General features: G+C 43.8%; 1 protein-coding gene across 1 annotated transcript in view; it reads right to left on the reverse strand.

Annotated features, from left to right (window-relative positions):
• The window catches only part of ITGA8 (integrin subunit alpha 8), a 713,969-nt gene that overhangs the window by 403,564 nt on the left and 287,528 nt on the right, over positions 1-22,877 (reverse strand). The window contains exon 9 of the mRNA XM_078663606.1: positions 17,091-17,134. Within this exon, the coding sequence (XP_078519732.1) occupies positions 17,091-17,134 (44 nt within the window). The remainder of the gene's footprint in view (positions 1-17,090; positions 17,135-22,877) is intronic.

The raw sequence follows: 22,877 nt of genomic DNA on the forward strand, positions 1-22,877 counted from the left end.
TGGACTGGTTAAAGTCAGTGAAATAAGTATACTTTTTCAGAAATGTTTCTGAACTCCCTTGTTTAGGTGCTGGGCAATGTTCCCACTGAGTAAAATTAACAGTATCCCTTCGGGATGATGTTTTGTGTAAGAAGTGATTGCCATAATGTTGGTAGCAGAATAAGTCACCATAATTAGCAGATTCTAAATATAAATCCTCAGCATCAAAGGCAGCATAGTATTGTAAATCAGAAAACAAACTTTCTACAGCATTAACATCCCAGTCATCAGAACGTATGTTCTGTTTCACCACATCCCCCATATTCACTCTAAGTACATTAGGAACATTAACGACTTCCGTCGGGCCATGAATCTGAAACCGAACTGCATCCCACACGATTCCATCAAGGACAGGCCATGCTGTGATGTTAACCAAAGTCAAGTCTCTTTTAAATCTGTGTGTAGAATGTGACGAGGAAAGCGGGGCCAAAGTTCCATTTAAATGAGTAATGCATGTTCTTTCCTCGACATAGTGTCCATTGATGATTCGAAAAAAATAAAACACAAAACCAATTGACATAAAAAGGTAAACTGAAAAAAGGACCAGCCAAATGTATGTCCAAGGGGGAATCAAAAAATGTTTTTTAAACAGGCTAGCATAAACTGCAATTCGAGAGGGTTTCTTCGAGGCAAGGGAAGCAGAGTCAAATGAAAATCTGGATTCCGTGGCTAAACGTGCTTGCAGGTCAGGCATGGACAAATCAGTAGGGTAGGCATAGTCTATCTCATCAATGTTAGTTCCGGGTAAAGTATTTAATAAAGGACAGGAAAGAGCAGGTAATTTGATGGCCACCTCAGGTTCAATATTAGAAGCAGTGGGCATAACTGAATTTCTCACAATGGAAGGACAGGAAACAGCCGGTGTCATGCTAAGAAGAATCGGCCACTCTGTGTATATTGACATTGTCAATTGAAATAAAACTGTTTTCCTTACGACCAGGAAGTGGTGGTAAAATTACTGTTCTTGTGCCCTTCACTCCAAGGACTGGAACCGGAGCTCGATAGGAAGGACCAAATTCTTTCTTGTTATCGATCTTCTCTCGAACCAGTTGGCCAACTTGGGGTAGCCAGCCAACTACCGGGATCTGCAATGCATCATCCGACGTGGAGGGCAAATGTTCCTTTGCAAGACTGTCTCTGGTCTTTTGTAGATTCTGTAAAACATTGCAATGTTCATCTGCGTCAAAGGAAGTGGCGCGAACCACACAGTCTAGACCGTCTAGGTCAGGGACGTACATCTTGATGCCGAAGAGCATTTCGTATGGGGTCCGCCCACCCATAGACCTTCTAGGGAGATTATTAAGAGCACGCTGCACGCCATAGAGGTGAGCCAGCCAGTTTCTGCCAGTGCCTATAACTCGGGCTGTCAAAGATTGCTTTAAATCACGGTTCATTCGCTCAACTACACTGTTACCCTCAGGTCTGTAGGGAGACGAAAACTTGACTTGGACCCCCAACGAAGTCATGGCATCCTTATACGCCTTAGAGGCGAAAGCCGGACCCTGATCCGAATGGAAGGTACCACAGGCAAAAATCCCTATAAAGACACGCAAATCTCTAATGACAGTCCGTGAATCAGCGCTGCGATGTGGCCATACCCACACAAAGCGTGAGTCAACTGCTACTAAGATGTACTTATACGCAGTATCAGATGAAAAAGGACCGCAGTGATCTAAATAAACACAACCTAGCGGTTTATTAGAAATATACAACTGAGTCTGTGGCGGACGCGTAGCAGTCGAAGGTTTAATCTGCTGGCATATGTCACAAAGAAGGACATAATCACGGGTCTGTTTGTACAGTCCCCGCCACCAGAAACGTTGTTGTAATTGAGTTACAGTGGCCGAGACGCCCGCATGCGCAGACGCCACACCTTCATGTGCTGCTGTAATCAAGTCTGCTCTGCGATCCGAGTTGGGAATCAGCCGTTCCCCAACTTCAGGAATTGTCACAAAAGGAACCTTTTCGGGACTTAAGTGGTATTTGTACTTCGAAGGGAATCCCGCAGGATGCTTACTTCCCTTCTCAGAGGCAGCAACTGCCGCCAAGATGTCGCTATCAATCTTGGTTTTGGATCTAGTAACCGCTGCAACTAAATATGTAGATACTGCAGATTTCGCCGCCTCATCAGCAAGCGAATTGCCAACAGCGTGAACTCCTACGCGCTGATGACCGAGAGTATGAATCACATAAACGAGTGGCAACATAGCCTTAAGCTCTGCCACTCGAACCCAGATCATTTTATGTTTTATTGTGCTACCCTTGGAATCATGAAAATCATTTTGAATCCAAAAGAACAAGTTCTCATTGTAAGACTGGACACAGTAGTAAGAATCACTTACAATCAGAGTAGTAACACTTGTATCTGCGTACTCCAACACTAGTAAAAGAGCACGAAGCTCAGCCAATTGTGCAGTGCAATCGCCCAGGGGCAACGTGTGTACCTCCCTGGAAATGAACTCATCGTTCAACATAGCACCAACCACAATAGCGCATGCGGAAACGTAGGCATGTTTAGAGCCATGCGCAACCTGCGCCGACCCATCAGTGTAAATGATGCAATGGAAGTCCTCCAAAGGTCGCATAGCCAGAGGAGCAGGATGAACGAACTCATACTGCAAGTACTCTTGCGACCGTAATGAGGCGTCAAAAATAAACGTGACATCCGAGGACGTCAATGACGCTGCCCATTGAATCCACCGTGGGTGCAAAGCTTTAGAATTTGGTACACTGGCTTTCGTGACTGCCTCCAAATGAGGACAGGGTGTTACCACTAACATGCGCTTCCCCTGTGACAGAGCTCGTTCTTTAAGAATCGCCATCTGTACAGCAGTTAAAACTTTCTCCACAGTGGGAAACCGCAATTCAGCCGAAGTGTACAAGTGTGACTTGTAAGCAATAGGCACTGTGTCACCTTCATTAAAAGTCAGGTACGTGAAACCCACCGCCCCTGGAATTATTCTTATCACCAGATTGGTGTGGTTATCACGAGTCAGTAAGTATTTAGAGGCGAGCAGATCAGCCTGCAATGATTGCAAAATGGCCGAATGCTCAGGCAGCCAGCATGATTTTGAGAAAGTTGGTTGTATCAAAGCATACAAAGGCTTGATACGCTGGGCATATTCCGGAACGTAAGTTCTGCCGAAATTCAAGAAGCCCAGCAAAGACTGTAATTTTTTCAGTGTTGTAGGAGCGCGCAATTGTGCGCATTTCTCCAAGAAGTGAGGAGCCAAACCCCGACCTTCATTGTTCAGCTCATAGCCGAGGAACAACACTGTGTGTTCTGCAATGTGCGATTTTGCAAAATTAAATTTGTAACCCATATCTGCAAAGTTACAAATTATTGAATTTACACGACACAGATGCATCCAAATCTCGTCATCTGTGAGATAAATGTCATCCACATAAGAACATGCATCCGGATCGATACTCTCTAAAAGAGTGACTATTCGGGAGGTGAAAACTCCAGGACTATTTTTGTAGCCCATCGGGAGTCGCCGGAAGCGTTTTTGCACACCAGCGGACGTAAAACTTGCCCATTGGGAGCTAAAGCTATCCAGTCTGTGGGCATAAAAACAGTTGGAAATGTCAAGCGTTGTCTTGAAACGCTTACGCACTAGACTATCCACTAGGGCAGAGCCGTGAGTATTCTGTACTGCACAGTTACGGCAATGCGAGTTCAAATGCCGGTAATCCAATACCAAACAATATGATCCGTCAGGCTTGGTCACAGTAAAAAGGGGATTATTCATCGGTGACACACACGTTTCAACAACTCCCTGATATTCTAATTGTTCAAGGATTTCTGCGACGGCAGCTTTTGCTTCACGCCGTATGGGATATTGAGGCTGAGGCTGCGGCTCAGACCGCAACGGAATTTCGTGGCAAGGAGACAATTTATCCCAACCACATTGGTTGCGGTACAGAGCCGGCGCAAGAGCCCGAGCCCACTCTTCTGCAAAATGCTACGCATGCTCTGTTGAGACAGTTTTCGCGAAACTGGGAAGGATTACCTCCTCCCCTCACGGCGCCGCGAGCACAAAAGGTGGGGGCCAGTCAGTCCCCGAAAGCAAAATGTCATACGTAGAAGAAAGATTCTCCCAAAATACCCCTCTGACAGTACGCTGTATGTCACCTTCAATTAACAGGACAATTTCAAAAAGTCTTTCAGGGGGAGCTAGTCTCGTATCGGCTGTTTCTATTACAACGAACACTTCAGTCGCTGTCACCCTCAGTAGTGGACGGAGCGCCTCTCTGACTATGGTAATCTCCGCCGCGCTGTCCAGCAAGGTCAGAGCCCACGTCAGATTCCGAAGCCGCGTTCTCACTATCTGTGGCATATCTATGCGCTGTTAAGGCTGCGACTTTCTTTTTCGCAAACTGCGGACGCTTAGGCGTAGAATCCTCCTGCTTCACTGTGCCGTCCGTCTGGCGGGACTGACCACGTCCTTGTTGGCCACCACGTCCACGTCCACTGCCTCCTCCACCGGTCTTCGGGGCCGATGTTTTCTGAAAGGAACGAGGAGAGCGTTGATCAGAACCCTGAAATCGATCAGGTGATTTAATCATCGCGCGATCGCGCAAATCATAAACTTTTTCTGTCGGCGCAGGAGCTTGTATTGCAGGAAAAGAATCCTGAGTCTGTTTATTTTGCTTCCCCTGTGTCTGTTTTTTAGGCCAATTCTGTTTTTTGGACTTGGGCTGGACATCTGTCACTGCAGATTGTCCCTGAGGTTGTTTTTTCTCCTTTACCGAAAAATATTTCAGACCTCTACTTGTGCGGCCAATTGTCTTATAAGCGGCCACAACTATCTTTGCTAACTGTCGGGGTTTTACGGCATCGGGCAGAGCAGCCAAAGCATTCGACACCTGAAAGTTCACTGCATCTCCTTTAACATTGGAGAGTATGAGATCACTTACAATCTCAAAAGAACCACACAGGCGCATACCCAATTCAACCGCTGCCTCAGGTCCGTGATCATTCTGAACACGTTTAATGATCTCAGGCAGTGCATTCATAGACGGGGTCCCAAAGCACCTCGTATAAACTGCCGCAAATGTTTTCCCCCAGCTTTCACAGTCAACAAGCTCAGGAGTCAAATCCTTGGGTAAAGTGATCGTCAACATTCTATGCTTATCAGCAGGAGTAGAATTCGGAAAAACCGCCTCCAGTTGATCAAACTTCTCTGCTAGTCAGAATGGGAAGTCATCGTTGTCAACTGGACGTGCACCAAAAACCGAATTTACCATCACCGGATTGAGACGTATACCGCCTCGATCCATGGGAACGGCCGCACCCCCCTGGGGACCACCAGGAAGATGGCGACCGATGTATTGCACTAATGCACGAATCACGGAAATGGAAACAACATGTAGCCTACGAACTTCTGCAAGGGTACAAGCGCCGTGATTCGGATGCGGGGTAAAACCACCCAACGCAGGCCAGTTCGCACCTGGAATTGAGAGTGGACCTAACCTCGCAGCGGACAAAGAGTGGGGGAGGGCGCCATCAAACCAAACTCGATGCTGCCAATGATCAATAGGTATTTCCAGTGCCCTGTACGGTGTATATTCAGCCGGGACAGCGGAGGCGGTGTAGGAGTGGAACAAACCAGAAGTTGCGTCCACAGCCGGAAACGTAACCCAAGAGTAAAACAACTCGAAAGGGAACGCCGGATCTGCACCCACCACTAAAATTACAGCCATACCGTCCACCGGGACTTGGTACGCCTGCAGATGTGTGCGCACCGCTACGCGACTATGTTGCGCAATGGCCACCGCCATGTTAACACTGGAAACAAGATAATACAAAGTATACTTTGTAGCACAACTGGGTAGTAATTCACAGAAACCGTTAAAGAAAGAATCAAGCTTGAAAAAGACCTATTTCAAAAAATAGGTAGGTTTCACCGACACCCCGTTTTCCGGAAACGGAGGTGAAGGGGTTAAGGTTTGAACGATATACTACTCGAGTGTCATGATATAAGACCACCGAAAACGTTGGGCGCCATGTCGCAGGGTTTCTGTTCTCACACAGAACTGTGCACAGAGGATTGGAACCTCGGCGAATTAGGGTGACCCAAAACTCACCTTAGTACCCAACTTACCCCTTACCAAGCTAGCTACAGTGTCTCATTGGTCTTATCAACCTCCCAATGTTTAGACAAACCAGAACATGAACTTACAGTACCTCAGGATACGTGGAACTCATGAACACTCTTTCGTTATATTATCATTACAAACCAGAACATGGAGTAAAGAAGACACATGTGCATTTGAAATGTTTATTTACTAATGCCGTATTCTCAGGTGCAGTATCTTAGATAATACAAGTATACTTATTATCAGTAGCAAAATTACCAGCATAGTTACTAATACATAAAAAGCGAATGGTGACAGCATATTAACATGCTGTAATGAATAAGAGTTAACAACACTTATATCGCACCTTAATAATAATAATAATCCACATTTGTAAAGCGCACAATCACCCGTAAGGGTCTCTAGGCGCTGGGGGTTGTCGGGAAGATTAAGCGAGCTATTGCCCAGAGTCACATGGTGCTGGGCTAACCTGCCGCCGGAGCCGGGGATCGAACCCTGATCCCCAGATTCCTGCGTCAGTCGCCCTGGCCCGCGTGCCACACCTCTCCCCCACCTTCCCTAACACATATATTATATTATTAGCTAAGAAGGTCTCTTTGGGTTGGTTTAGGGCGGGCCCATACCTTAGTGTCCTAGTATGACGGAATCACATCAGCATACACCAGCTCTCTCTGCATGTGCACCGCATCAAGTGTGTTCTATGTGCCTCATGCAAAGCAATATCAATCCCGCCTGAAGCCAGAGTTGGCAAAGGCTGCACTTGTGTTATGACTATGAAGGCGTGGAGATCAGACCTCATAACAATTCCATATCGTGTTGTTCCTGAAACTTCAGCACTCTTCGTGCAGACATAGTTTATTAAGCAAAGCTGATATCAGAGCAATAACATATTATTCTCACATAAACCACGGCAAACTACTAGGTTGAAAGCTAAGTCAACAATTAAGTGTCGTGTGCAGAAGTTGCAAGAATGGAAAATGGCGTTTAAACCTCAAATGTACCTATGCTAACTTAACACGATATAAGGATATTCAGGAGCTACATGACACTTCTTTACCCAATTCAATTCAATTCAATAATCTTTATTTCGTTGCAATTGCATCATAAAAGATATACAATTAAAATTCATTAAAATACAATTTTATAATAATCAAAAACACAGGTAGGATATAGGGTGTCTACTCAGAATTACATTACATTATCAGTTCAGTTCATCCCGGTATACATCATCATATTTGAGTCATGGTATTACGGCCAGTAAAATCATTACATATTTTGAATAAATATAGAGTTAAAAGTAGTCAACATATTTACAAGCTAAAAAGACAATTAAATTTGTAACCACCATGGCATGATAATTAAAAATTACAATGAGATGATAAAAAATAATAATACATGGTTGGTATACTCAACCATAAAGTTGGGTACTCGGTCATCCTTTGATTATGGCATATATAACAATCATGGTAGTATTAATTTTAAAAGGACTTCGTGAAGTAGTATGGTTAGAAATGAAGACCCATTTTTAATCTAATAAAATTAACAGCAAGAAGAAGTCTACTGATGCCAAACACAACTACTTGACTGGTATCTGTTTTTAAAATTCTACCAGCCTCCTTATAGGAATTCAAACCAATAATGCGACATAGCGGCACTATCCCCTTTTTCCTTGACTTCGCATAACTGGGGCAGAAAAATAATATATGTAAGACATCTTCCCTTGCATTGTTACAGCATAGCGTGCAGAGATCACTGTTTGTCTTCACCCAACTTTTCTCAAGAGCTTTAGTTCTCAATGTTCCATACTGTATGTTATATACAAGGTTTTAGCTAGTGGCGGCTGTACCTCATCCAAAAATGTCTCAAAGTGTGCCACATCTGTAACCATTAAAAAAATTTCAGTTAAGGGGCCATGGATTTTTATGTATACAGAATCATAGCTTGTATAGGACCAGAAAGACATTTTGACAATTTTTCTTGAACCCACACTCATCGATTCCGGCTCGCTCCAAAAATGGGCTAGTCCTAGTTTAACCAGCCAGGATCTTACATGCTTTAACCAGTAGATTTTGCTCCCACTATCTAGATCCATGACTTCTTTCAACCCGTTTTTATATTCATTCAGTTTGGGGGTTGTCCATAATCTGACCTACAGCAATAATGGTCTCAGCATTGCATGTTGGTCAGTACGTTTAATATTCAGATCCAAAAATAGTGGTATCAGCGGGGTGTTAATGGGCACTTTTAATAATCCCCTAAAAAACTTGTTCTCAAGGGTTTCAAAGGTTTTCCTACATGCTGGTCCCCATATTTCTGCTCCATACAGTACTGCCGATTGGACCTTATACCTAAAAAGCTCTATAGCTGGTGTAACTGCCTTATTCAGACATTTATTGTGTCTTTTTAAAATTGGGAGGCAGTTTTGTTTAAACGCTATTTTCGTTTTTTCTAGCTGCGGTTTCCATGCTAGTAGTGAATCAATTAATACGCCTAAATATGTAAAATTCTGCTCATGATCTAATTTGTGACCATTTAGCATTAGGTTTTTTCTAAAACTTTTGTGCGGGCTCAGTGCCATATATTTTGTTTTTTTATGTTAATTTCTAACCCTTTAAGGTTGCAATATGACTGGAACCTTTCTAATAAATTCTGGAGACCCCGCGGTGTTTGTGAAATAAGGATTGTATCGTCCGCAAAAAGGAGGGACGGAACCCGTTCACCCCCAATCTAGGTGAATCATTGTCACACTTCTCCATATATGACGGGATGTCATTAACAAAAAGGGAGAAGAGTGTAGGAGCCAGCACTCATCCCTGGCGTACTCCCCTTTTTATAGGGATAGATTGTGAAATTTCCCCGTTTGGGCCCCACCTAACCTTAGCGTAATTATCCTTATGCAGACCCTTCACCAAATTTAACAAATCACCTGGGAGTCCCTGGCATTTCAATGATTCCCATAGTAGATCTCGAGGGATAAGGTCAAATGCTGTTCGTAGGTCAACAAATGCCACATACAAGTGGCCTTTGCGAATTATGACATATTTCCAGTACAAGCAGCATAGCCTTAGTACCTGATCTATGGTTCCTGTTTTTTCTCTGAAGCCCGCTTGATATTTTGTTAAAACTGATTCTTGTTCCAACCATGTATTAATACGGTTTAATATGTGCCTGGCATATATTTTTTGGGTTATATCTAAAAGACTTATGGGGCGATAGTTAGCTGGATCGCTTCTGTCCCCCTTTTTAAAAATTGTGATAATTTCTGCACCATTCCATGTCTCCGGGATTGGTTCGCCAGCCGCAACTATGTTGCACAAATGATTTAAATATGGTGCCCATACAGCAATGTCGTGCTTAAAGAGGTCACCTGGGATTTTGTCAAGTCCAGGGGCTTTCCCCTGTTTGACCCAGTTAATAGCTACCTCTGTCTCCTGTAAGTTGAAGACTACCTGTGGGTGTACATCATCTACAACAGGTAGAACTCCCTCTTCCTGCACTGCTCCCCCAGACCCTTGCGCTGCGTAAAGGTTTGTGAAGTGGTTTATCCACGTAGCCTCATCTAGGAAGACCTCTCTCGAGCCTTTCTCCCTTTTATTTCCCTTAGCTACTATTTCCCAGAATAACTTCTGGTCCTTTGTCTTAGCCGCTAACAACATACTGGACCAGAGTTCTTCGTCCCAGGAAGATTTTGCTTTTGCCAGTACTTTGTTATATATTTTCCTTTTTTCTTTTACTTCTAGAGCACCTTTTGTTTTAAGTGCATCAATTAGTATGGATTTAGCGACACGGCACTCTTTACTAAACCAGGGTTTGCCAGCAGGCATTACATTCACTACACCAGTCCCTTTTTTAGGTTTTTTTGTCATGAGTTCTAATAGTTTGTTGAAAAAGGCTTTGTGCAGTCTGATAAATTCACCTGATTCACATTCAACAGGGTTATATGAGTCAAATGTATTCGCAAGAGAACAATACATTTTGACCAACAACTCTTCTTTTACCAAGATGTATGCCCATTTCACAGACCGTCTATTATTGCTAAGAATAATGTTGTCTATCGTGGGTGGTTGTATTTGGTTTTGACCTCCCTCGCTTACTTCCGACCCCTTTAATAAACTCTGTAAGAAGCTAGTTTCAAGGGGGCGGTGATCGCTGTCAAATCTTTCCTTAACATTCAAATCTTTTGTATATGGCCATAGATCAAATGAAACAATAACATAATCTATTTTACTTTCACATGTACCCCTCGTGAAGGTGGGAGCTTTCGGGGTGTCCGATGGCAGGCGCCCATTACATGCCCTCAGTCCTTGACTTGAGAGTAACCTTGTGATCTGAAGAGCTAGGGTGGTCCCAGCAGCCGCCCCATTACTAACTAAGGAAGGTATTCCATTAGCGGCATCCTCTTCTTCATACAATTTATACATGCCTATAATAGGTTCAAAATTACAGTTCATGTCTCCACATAAAATTACACTTGCTTCTGGGCCCAAAGTGTCCATAAGGATTTCTAGTTTATCAATGCATGGTGACTCCTTATAGGATGGACATGGTCTATTGTAGACATTAATAAGATATATCACCCTTTTATCATCAGTGGTAATTTCCAGGCCAAGTAGATCCAAAGACTCGATATTTAGATTTTTTATGCCGATGTTGATAGATACACTGACCCATATTAATAAACCACCTGAGGCCCGTCCTCTGGTTGATGGAACCGCGTCTAACTGATATGTTTTATATCCAACTCTGTGTATTTGGTTGTAGCCCAAGTTTCCTGCAAAACGCAGATATCAAAGGTATTCATGCAGTTATTCCATTCAGGGTCACTTGTTTTTGTACTCACTCCTGCTACATTCCATGAGACTAATTTAACTATACTCAACCCTTCATTTGTGCCTCTACTACTCAATGGTGGAGGTGTAGTTGTGCTTCTGATTGCCCCTATTCGAGAACTGTCATACCTGCCCACTACTGGTAGGTCTGTACAGACTATTCCTGTCTTTAAGGCTGTGACCTCTTCTACTATACCTCCACTTGAGGACTGGTCTGTAGTGACAGTTATCCCCTTTAGGTCAGCTGCCTGATTTGTACTAGGACATACTGCTCCATTAGTGTCCCTAATTCCTACCTCTTTTAAATCGGGTACTCTAAGATATTCGGGTACCTGTTCTACAGTCCCTTGACATGATGGCAATTACCCGAGATTGTGAATTTCCGGGATATTGCATATTTGGAACCACATTTCATGATGAATGATATAGAGAGGTTTGTCTTCAGATCCAGTTCAGACATAGAAGTGTTAACATCACCCAACAGTGTCTGTAGCCCATTGGCAGTTCTGGTTAGTAGAACCATGTTGTTTGCATATAGGAGAACTAGAATGGGAAGGAACCTATCTTAACCATGTCTTTACACCTTTTACACAAAAAATCTTCCAAGATATTAAAATACAGTAAAAACAAAAAAGTGCTAAAAGACCCCCTCGTCGTACACCAACAAAAGCGTTTATTTTAGGGGAGACATTGCCCTCTTTACTGTATGGAATCTTAGCAGATGTTTGCCAGTGTAGCCAGCGTAATAGATCAACGATGGCCCTGTCGCACCCCATGAATTTAAAAGAGACAAATGTAGCAAGACCTCCCTTAGACCTGCCCTAATACCCATTAAGATACCTTGGTTTACGGCCCTATGTTCCCAGCAACGGAAAAATTTCAACGAGTCTGCCTTGTCCAATTTGGCCGGTAAACCAGACACATGCCAAGATATAAGTTTAAAGCTTCCTGCATCTACCGGAGCTATAGTGCATACAGGAGGGGATACCCTCTGCATGGGGTGGTGCCCTTCGTTACCAGACACAATTAAGGTAGGACTGATGGTCAGTCCATATGGTCCAGTGATGAAAGGGGTTCAAACCTATTAGAAGTCAATGGCTGACTAGCTAAGATCGGTCTAGGACCAAGGGGTTCGCTACTAGGGACATGAGCTTTAGAAAGTCTAAGGGGTATATTCACAAGAACGTGTGATAACTACCACAAGAGTAGTGTAACACAACTTTCACCATCTCAGCCTATCATGGGAAAATAACCCTGTGTCAACGTGGAAATCACAACGCGGCGGTAGCATGCTATAGTTTGCTGAAACTGTGGCCAATGCCCACGACACAACCACCTCAACAGAGATAAAAAGACAAACCTCAACGCGAAAAATCCTGCGATGGGCAAAAGCGCGATAAGAAAACAGTGGCAACCAGCGCGAGGGCAGCAATACTCACGCACAATCTGGAAAAAAGCACAAGAACAGCATGCGGAAAATGCCACAGAACAAAATTCATCAACAGCAGAGGGCGCGCGACGCGGCGATCAAGATGGCCGCTCCCCCCTGAGCTCTGCGATTTTTCGGCGGCGCTTCTGCTGCGAAGGTTCCGTTTCTAGAAGGCGTTTCTCGGGGGAAACGGCCGTTTCCAGCGTCGGAACTGCCCCCAGCACATGGGTATGTTTCTGCACGCTTTCCTGATAGTTTTGGGCATTTTTTTTGCATAACTGCAATTACCTAGGAAACGGCCGCCATTTTGTTTTTTATTTTTCACCGTTTTTTTTTTTTTTTGCTTCTAAACCACCCAGAATGTGCCCACTTCAGGAATATCGCCCAATGGCCTTGTTTATTTTACCATTACAATGGTTTTTAAGGGCATTTGAACTCTTTTGTGGCATTTGGTGACTTTTTCTTGGCTTCCCCTTTGTCGTCGGACCTTGGCCTCTACTATTTACCTCAACACTTACCTTGACATTGTTCTGTTGGGGTTCTGCATCTCCTGGGCCCATGCCATCTTCCTTTTTGTGCTCTGCAGACTCCCAGTGGCACATTATTTCAGCATTTCATTGCTCCTTTTGGTATTTTTCAGCCCTCATCCTACGGTACGCTGCTCATACTTTAACTTACGCCTTTAATTTTTCTTTTTTTTTTGGCTTTGCCAATATGGAGCACGGACATAATACAAAAGCTTTCAATGCTGCTCCCACCTCACGTAAGGATTCTACACCTGTGGGCAAACGCCTCAAAAAGGACCCACCATCTCCTTCCAAGTCTCCGCTTCCTGTCACTCTTGAGGACCTTATGGAAGAACTTCGCTTAATTAGCCCTTTTATTGCAGACACTACTGCTACCCTGCAAAGGCTGGATGATAAGTGGTCTAATCTTGACAAAAGGGTTACTGATGTTGAGCAAAAAATCAGTGATGCCCAAGATTGCCCCCAACACGGCCGGGGATCCGGCTATGGTGTAGAAACCTTGCTTTGTCTCCAGCTGTACCTGCGCAGTGTTGGGGAAGTGAAGGTACTGGGGTATGAAGCTGAGGATGGCATCTGGGACAGGTGTGATGAACTTTGATAGGGCTGGCTGTGAGACCCCTCTGACTGGCAGTTGGAAGGTAACTGAAGCTAACAGGTGCAGCACAGCCAGCAACTTTGTCTGCGGAGGGATGGTGGTTCTTCACTGTGTTGGAACCGTCAACCTGTGGGCGATGTGGGTCATGATGCAGATGATGGTTGTCCTTTTGAGCCTTTAGTGGGCAATGACTTCCTCGGGCGTTAGGTCTGTGAGAGTGGTGCATTCTCGGTAGGTCCACTGTCTTACTCTGTGCTGCCTCTGTGGTGGTCCGGGGGGGCGGGTCGGGGTCCTGGGGTGGTGGCGGTCCTGGGGGTGGTGGCGGCGGGTGTTGTGGCCCTGTTGGGGCTCCGAGCTGCATGATGAGTAGCTCCATGGTGTTGTTTGTTCTTCGGGTATGGCTGTGTGTGGGGCTCCGTAGCCTACTGCAGGTAGTTGTCCATCTTTACACCTGCTTGAGGCAGGTGTTAAATACATGCCGCTACCGTGGCTTATCGCCTGTTTTTGATTTGCTTCACGAATCTGTCAGTTCGTTGTTAAAGTGGTTTTGTTTTTTCGTGTGTTTCTGCGTGGGAACGACTACTCTGCATCTCATATGGGTTAGACGGTGGTGTCTGCCGTGGTGTTAGGTTTTGGGGCTGTTATCGCAGGAATTCTGATGATGTCTGCTGTTTGCACCAGCTTGTGAATGGGGTGTTGGTTCTATTTCCACTTTTGATGCGTTAAGGTGGAGATAAATCGGAGGTAAGTCCATTGGAATATGCCCCTAAGTGCACTAAAAGGTGGAGAACGAAAAAAAAACAAGTGGGTGTGCTTTAATATTAACTTGTTGATTTGTTTGGGGATTGAGACACTGTAGTGTCACTCTAGTCAATGAGGGTTTTTTGAGATTGACAATAATACAATCCCCTTTTCTGGTTTTCATAATTGTCCCTATCCAAGGAACTTGTCTGACTGTCAGTATCTCAGGAAGAAGATTACAAGTCCACCCAGAGTGTTTTCTTAGCCAGTCGTTCGCCTTCTTCAAATTGGAAGCATGAATTTCTGTGTGGGGGGTCATGAGTTCAGGGATATTGTCAAGCACAATGATATAAGGGGTGCATTGAGGTGGGATCTGCTGGTAGGTATCAGAAACATCATTCTAACAAGAGACACAATTATATTTTGAACATGCAACCTCACTCTGGGGCACAGGCCAATCAAAGATAGCCGTCTGCGCACCAACACATTTGTAGGGCCTACAAATCAGCTGACCTCCTGATGAATCACTGCCACCCTCTTTGGGCCTGCAGCTTCATAAGAGGGTTACAGTCTAGACAGGGAGGGTCGCAACTGTGACTGGGAATGAAATTGTATCTGGCTACATGGGACTGTTAATTGCGCTCTACCAAGTGAATATTGTGGACAACACCTGGAGTTTTACAAATAGTCTCTCATTTGGAATCAAGATCTTTCAACTCAGTCAGAATCGTGCAGCAAACATTGTTAAACAAAGTTTCAAATTTGTCCAATTTTCAAATTCACCTGTCACAGTTCTCTTTTAAATTGTTTTCAAGAACAGACAGGCCAGGTATCATCTTCCTGCCAGTAGGACTGGCAGACCGTTTCCCTCGAGCACGTGGGAGGGACGACAAAGAGTCAGTCTTAGAGGAAGTGGAACACTTAGCGCTCAATGGTTCCTTTCTAGTCATTTTGGCAGGAGTGCTGTTCGAAGAGTTTGAAAACTCTAAAATAGTTACAACTGCTGGAACATCAGAGATTGGTGCACTGGGGGGCTGCGAAGCACTCAGAGTGAAGTGCATTGGCTTATTGAGGGATCAGGCGGCTGAGAAGGTAAAGGAAGCTCCACACTTGCTCTCTCTGCAGGTACTTCCCCTTAGGGATTCACAACTAGGACCTCAGGATCTTTCAGGGTGGCATCCAGTCTGGCCTCTACTAGGCCTATCTTTGACTCAAAAGCACCCATCACTGAGTACAAGCAGCTGGTAATAGATTCTGAAGATGGTTGTCTACTCTTAGCGCCTGCAGCAGGCACATTCCCCTTGCGTTTGCCCATTAATGCTCTACCAACAGACAAATCAGGGAGTAAACTGTTACCTTAAACTGGGTTGAATGAACTTGTGCCATGCAGAACAAAGAGCTGGGGCCCAGCTCAGCCTCACCCGGCTGTGGATGGGTGCAGAATTGCCCGCTCTAGGCCTGGTCTTGGCCTGTGCACGTACCCAGATGCGTCCCGTGCCATGGTGCTCACAGCTGGCTTTAAGTGAAGTGTCTACCTGGCGCTAATTGTGTAGCACCCGCCTCCTGCAGGGGAAAGGTAGTATTGGGCTCCGAGGCTGCTCCTGGATCTCTGTTTCCAGCATGTCCCGAGCCCCAGCCAACTTTAAATCAAGCGCATGCCTGGCGGGAATTGTGCAACACATGCCTCCTGTGGGAGAAATGTAGTATGGGGCTCTCTGCTTTCAGCTCGTCCTGCTTTTATTTTTGGTTTTCAGAAACAAACTCCTACAGTGGGATTTCTTTTAAAAAACTCACCCTTAGTAGATGAGTACTCAGAGTTTGTGGTTATTCATAAACCTTTGGCATGACATATCACCCTAAAATTGTTTGGGATGTAGAGTAAGGGGTTTCTCCTGGCTGAATTAGGACCTTCAAGTGAGCCCTTTTCTCTTTACAAGGGCACAGTGGCAGTCAACCTCATCAGGCAATTGCCCTGTGGGGCAGCTGTATGGAAGCCTTCATGGCTGGTCCCCTACTAACCGGGGCTACACCACTGCAAGTGATAACCTCTAAGCCAGAGACACTACAAAATAATAACAAGGCTTTACTAGAATTATCTAAGACAAATGTACAGCTGAAGCTTATTTGCAAATTAACTCAACTACGTTGCAACACCTCTTTCTTAATGTCATACTTGCATCCAACTGGACCAAATGTCTTCTTTTTAGCACCAGGCGAGTTGGATACAGTGGCATTCACACTACGGATGCAGCTGCATCTATGTGGTGTCATAGAAGTCTCTGTTTCTATAATGTTTTCTTTTCATCCAACAGCATATCTTGACAATTTTTTGCAAACTCGCTATAGCTCTATGCTGCTCATCGTTCTTCTCCAATTCTGAATGGGTTCAGCATGTTTCACCTGAATAAGGCCCAAATAATGATTATAGGATACAATGAATCATCGGATGAAATTAAAATAAAGACCTATTATAAAGTGCCACACTGGCATTCTTCTTAGTGCTGGTAGTCATTTCTTGGTGTGCAGGAATACATTTAATTATATATCTTACAAGCTATTAGCCACAAGAGACAGTTAAATAGCACACATTCAATAACAAGAGAGCTGCTTGTACTGAACATTCTTTCCAATGTTTTAACCTTTTACAAAGAACAAAATTAAAGAAACCCTTCCACATTAAATTGTATGCTTCATATTGGCAATTGTTTTTCATATAGTTGTGAGTTTGGCTACAGATCCAATAGAATTTCTAATAGAAACCATATGTGTGGTATAAATCATTCTTTCTATTTTCATCCTTCTTAAAAAGGTCTGACACATTAACTTACATATCCAAAATTCTGTGCTCCTCTTGGAACTCCAGCAATCAACTCTGCAAAGGAAACAAAGGTTAATGTTGTATTAGAAGTACAATGAAAATGAGCGAAATTCCATGAAGCTATTGCTGTGAATGGTTTCCATAGGAAGCTGTTATTGAGATTATAAGATTTTGCATCTGTTATTCTCTGCTTGAATCTTACAACAGAGAAACATATTTTCCTTTCACTGTAGTGACGCCATGAGGGGAGCAGTTGCTTCCCCTGCTTTCCTCTGTCTCCCTCTGATATCAAAGAATCCAAAGGAGGTTTTCAAATGGCAAATGATAAACCATTATTACACCTGCCTTTCACCACTCATCCTTTCCATGCTGGGATTAAACAGTCCTCTGGTGGGTTAGGGAGGGAAGGCTTAGTGGGGAGTGGTTACAAAGAGATAAACAGAGTGGTACGATGGTAGATCACTTTTCCATTGTTGCAACAACAGTGTCTTGGCCATCTGAACATCCAAGAGCAACAGTAACTTGCATGGTTCCACGGTTACTGGGTTTCAGGAAATAGCGCAAGAAACATGCAACTGCGGGCTATAAGTTTACCATACCTGTGGGTGCCTTCCCTCATGTTCCTGGGCACAGAGCTATTCCTTCAGCTCAAAAATGGTAAGTCACGTACCTGAGATTTTGCAGGTGCCTTGTAAATCAGCTCCACGGCTAGTCTGATTCAGGTTTTCCTTACTCGTTCCTTTCTCTTTTGCATCGTGGCTGCTTCTCCCTTGATTCCTTTCTGGTTTTTCCAATCAGTGGTGTTTCTTGTGATGTGATGTTTGATGTAATTTCCTTATCCAGTTCTTTTACTAATTAAAAGCTTAATTCTGATTGGAAGGTGCATTACAACAAAGTTATTTTCTTTTGCTTGTTTCTTCACTCCGTCCAGTTGCTAATCTTGACTTCTCATTCCTGAATAAATCCACTATTGGATTCTGTTTTTCTTGAATCCTTAGAGGCTTCTTCAAGCAAGGAGGATTTTTACGCTACAGGTTTTCCCCATGAGAAGGTGGCAGCTTCTCAATGTGTGGCGTCATTGTGGCTTTGGTAAACAGTTATCTGCACATTGGACAGCGGAAGATCCAGACCCGGATTATGAGTAAGCATCCACACCTGAACATTTATAAATATATTAAAAGAATGAGAGAAAGAAAGCCAGAAGAAGATGGGAAGCACTGCAGGTATTTCAAGGGAGGGCAAAGGGGGAGGGAGCCAGAGGAAGTTGGAAAATGGGGAGAAGATCATTTTGCGTGCAACATGTCCATGATCCTCTTCCCCAGCACAGAAGATTCATAGGCCAAGCTTATAGGAAGGGTGACTGTGGAAAGTAATGGAGTACATGCAATTGTAAATGCAATGGTTGTCAATAACAGGAACTTTTAGTCCTCTGGATTCCAAATGAATTACAAACAAGTCAAGCTTCACACTCCTTGTCAATGATGTCACTTGGAACTCCTCAGTGGAAACAACATCTTTAATAATAGCTACTAATCTAGATTTCTGTTTTCTTTGAATTAGGATTTTTGGATCCCTGTTATTTACTGCATTAACATGAGAGCAGTTTAATGTAGAACTTCCTGTGGTCTTCAATTACATCACAAAGATGGGTGGGAGCTGATACACTATATCTCCAAGGTATTTCTCTATCATATTTTTCTCTGGTTCAGCTTCTACAGCCGTGTTCCCTAAACAAGGGAGGAAACACAGTCCTCTGGACCCAATACATTAAGGCCTCAACTTTAAAGTTTTGGTGGAAGGGATCTGGCAGTTAGGTAAGTTATGGGAATAGCTGAGGACATTGGAAGATCTCATTCCAGAGAAAACTTGAAGTTACCAATATGGATTTTCCAAGAATGCTGTGGAGGAGGGTAGGGTTGGGGTGGAGGGATGATGTGACATTCTAGCATTGGCCAAAGGCATCTGGCATCTAGAACTCTCCTGAGGACCAGTTGTGGAAAAGTCCAGGACTTCACTTCCCACCACAGGTGCTCTGCAAGACAAACAGGAGACTCTGGGGCCCAGGTAATGGGCATGCAGGAGGGTAATCAGCTGGCTGGTTGCAGAGGGAATGCACAAGATGCCCCCGCCAGCAGGAGAAGAGCACCAGGAGCCAGACAGATTAGAAGGCTGGTGCAGGAAGCCAGCAAATTCAGATCCCTGCAGAATTTTAGAGGCAACAATGCCTGCTGAACATGTTTGTGTTAGCTAGACCTGGCCACCAGGAGCAAAACAAGCTAAAGATGGAGCAAATTGGCCATATGGACTGGAGACACCACTGTTTAAAGCTTTGCCTATTTAGGAACACCAGACAAGAAGTCGAGGAGTGCTCAAACCGATCTTTGGGTCCTACAGGAGTCAGCGCAACCTCATTAAACAAATTCCACTGATAATGGGAAGCTGTGCATGTGGGCCCCACTCCAAGCTCAAGAAATCCCAAGAAGGCGCCACAGAGCAGTGTGTGAATGATTGGTGCATTAAGCTCATCGGTGGAGCACAGCAGATAATGAGCACCAACTCTGTTTGCAGTATAATATTCAACACAAGTGTCTTCTTAAAATTCCAGCAAACAGCATGTTTCTACAAGGGTAATCCTTCTCTGGTGAAAGCCATTGGCCCCAGGGACCATTTAATACAAAACAACCACCATGTGCTCGCACTCAAAACAATGCTGCTACTCACCAATAACACTCATCTCTGAGGTTAAAGTGAAACTAGACTTGATATCCCTACCAGTGCATTACGGTAAATGCAGTTCATCTTTGCAAAGTTGCAGTTCTTTCAATAGAGCAAACCTTAGTCACTGTTAAGTTCTGTTAAATATTTCATATTTCTAATCCCCAGACACAGACGTTTTGCTCTTCAAATGCTCTTTGGTGGAGCCCAGCAGATACTGAATGCCAAACTTGTTTGAAGCATAACATTCAAAGACCAGTGCCTTCTTAATTGTTCAACAAAATGCTACAAGGGTCATTCCATCTGGTGCAAGCTATTGGTCCCGGGAACGGGGTAAGGAGCTAAGAAAATGAAACATTGGAACGAAAAGAATAGCTTCCAATCTTTGCCTCACTGGATGAACTGCAACTTTGCAATATTATTGATAATGCAATTCTGCTCTTCTGCCCAAATGATTTGATCAGGGAAGCTGGTCTTATCCTTCATAAGGTGGTTGATCTTATAGGTGGCCATCAACTGCTAATTTGTGTGGTAAGAAGTGGCGAGCCTGTTGCTCTTGCTTTGTAACAAATATGTTAGGCTGTAGTTAGATGTTATCAGTAGATGTGTGCAGTTGGCACGTAGACTCTGTATGTTTGTCTACCACTCTTGAAAATGAAGCCAAATCTATATTCATTATCCTTTGAGAAGGAGCAGAGAACTGATTGAAACTAGACTTTGAACAACAAAACTCATTATCATAGCATGTGAAATGTAGAAGATGGGTTGAAGTGAGCTTCACTACATATTAGTAAATTGTATGAGTGTGCTTTGTGTTCAAAAAGTGTCTACCATTGTGACACAGTTAACATAGCATCACCTTTGCAACTAAGATCAGTGCACTCTAGCATGGGATCTTTTATAACCAATCCACGTTTTTTACTCAAAATAGTTCATTGACATATTACTCTAAATAGAGAGCTGGATCTTGTAGTTATATTGAACCCTCAGCTTGTGCGTCCCCATGGTTGTGTGGATGACTGCATTCCTCTCACATCTGGCATGCACATTCATTGAAGCCTGCATTGTCTTCAAATGAGGCTTCTTCACCAGTTAAGCACTAATGGCTTGAATACCTTGAAGTGAAACAACCTCATTCATTGTAGGCCTATTAGCAATATGCAATGGAATTCTTCACATTTTTCTCACCACTCTCAGATAGGGCACAAGATGATATCCTTCTTGTGTTCAGACTCGGAGTAGGAAAATCCCTCCTCCAGGGCCATCAGTTGTAAGCAGTTAGCTATGAGTTCAGACTCGGAGTAGGAAAATCCCTCCTCTAGAGCCATCAGTTTTAAGCAGTTTGCTAGAATTCTTCATCCTGGCAAAACTATTAAGGTTTCCATTCTGACACTACAAAAATGTTGTTTGTTAATTCTTTGGAAAGAATATAATCCACTTGTCCTCTATGAAATGAGACCCCAGTCCATTGGATGATACTAGCTTGATGATGATCTTATTGACCTCCAAGAAGTAGTTATCACACAGAGGAAGCACTGTGGTGGTCTTTCATCTGTTTTAGAGAAAGACATCTTGCACTTGTGCTGGGAAAGGGGGAGGAGCACAGAGGGTCCGGATATATTTTGGTGCATACCATTCTTCAATTATCGATCTTGTCTTTAGTGGACATTTTAGGTTTGAAAACTGAGGAGGTTATGTTAATAAGGTTTGTAATGCACACAGCTACTCAAAAGAGTGTCCCGAAGCAAGTCCTGGAGCGGAAAGGCATTGAAAAAAGGACTCAGCAAAAGGGGAGATACAGTCAGTCAAAGGGAGACATTTTGAGTCTCTTTCTAAATTAGTTGGGATCCTGAAGGCTGCGTAAGTCAAATGGGTGTGAGTTCCAGGCCACCACAGCTGTATAGGCCAGGGAACTGCCTCCTGTCCTTTTAAGGTGGAATCTTGGGGTGCTCGCCTTCAGCATATTGGAAGAGCGCAGTTGCCTGGGAGGGACATAAAACTGGAAACGCTTCCTGAGATAGACTGGACCGAACCCGTAAAGAGCAGCATGAGCTGTTACCAGGGCTTTGAATTTGACCCATGCTTTCACAGGTAGCCAGTGAAGTTCGCAGTTGCTGCCTGACACTGGTTCTTTTAGGGAGATTGAAAAGCATTCTAGCAGCAACGTTTTCGACCACCTGTAATTTATCCAGTAGGTAACAAGGCAGGACAACATACAGTGCTTTGGCATAATCAATACAGGAGGTGATAAGCACTCTAGTGACTAGTTCTTTTGCTGCTAAGAGGCAGACATTTTTTGAGTAATTTCAGTATTCCAAAGCATGTTCCTGTCAGTGTATTAATTTGACTGCTAAAACGTAGCTTTTTGTCGAACTAAACCCCAAGGTTCTTGACCGTAAGGCCCCGAGGGGAAGGCCTGGGAGACTCATGCGGCCAGAAGGTGTGCCAATACAGAGAGGGAAAATTGCTGATGCATAAAATCTCAGTTTTATCCTCGTTGCATTAAAGCTGGGCAGTGGTGAGCCAATTGAACACTGCTGTGAGACAGATTTTGACATGGAAAGATGATGACTCATGTTTCTTCCAGGTGAACAGAAGCTGAGTGTCGTCAGCATATGCGAGGACTTTAGCGCCCAACTCTTCTGCCATCTGGATGAGGGGTGACTTATATGTTGGTGGTATGTATACTCCATTGCAATTGCGATGGAGAATACATACCGCCAACATGAAGGTCCGCCTGTCCGATTTAAATGCGGGTGGACTTTTAGTATAAGAGGAAATTATCATTTGAAGAAATATACCACAAAACCTGTTGACTTGATGGAATGCACAATATAATCAAGTTCTGTATCCAGTGAATTAAATAATAATTGGTATAAAAGCACAGCACACAAATAAGGTTTACGGGTGAGGAGAGATATACATGCCTCAAAAGTCTTGCACATTCTAGGGGTTTAGCTATAAATGATGATGTGGGAATATGCATGTCTCAAACGTAGGGGAGGTATAAAAAATCGAGTAGGGAGTAGATTGAGACAGCAGAATGCTACAGTCAAACTATCAAGTACCAAAACATTGACAG

The sequence above is a fragment of the Lissotriton helveticus genome, chromosome 10 (assembly GCF_964261635.1).
Source record: "Lissotriton helveticus chromosome 10, aLisHel1.1, whole genome shotgun sequence".
Classification (NCBI taxonomy): domain Eukaryota; kingdom Metazoa; phylum Chordata; class Amphibia; order Caudata; family Salamandridae; genus Lissotriton; species Lissotriton helveticus.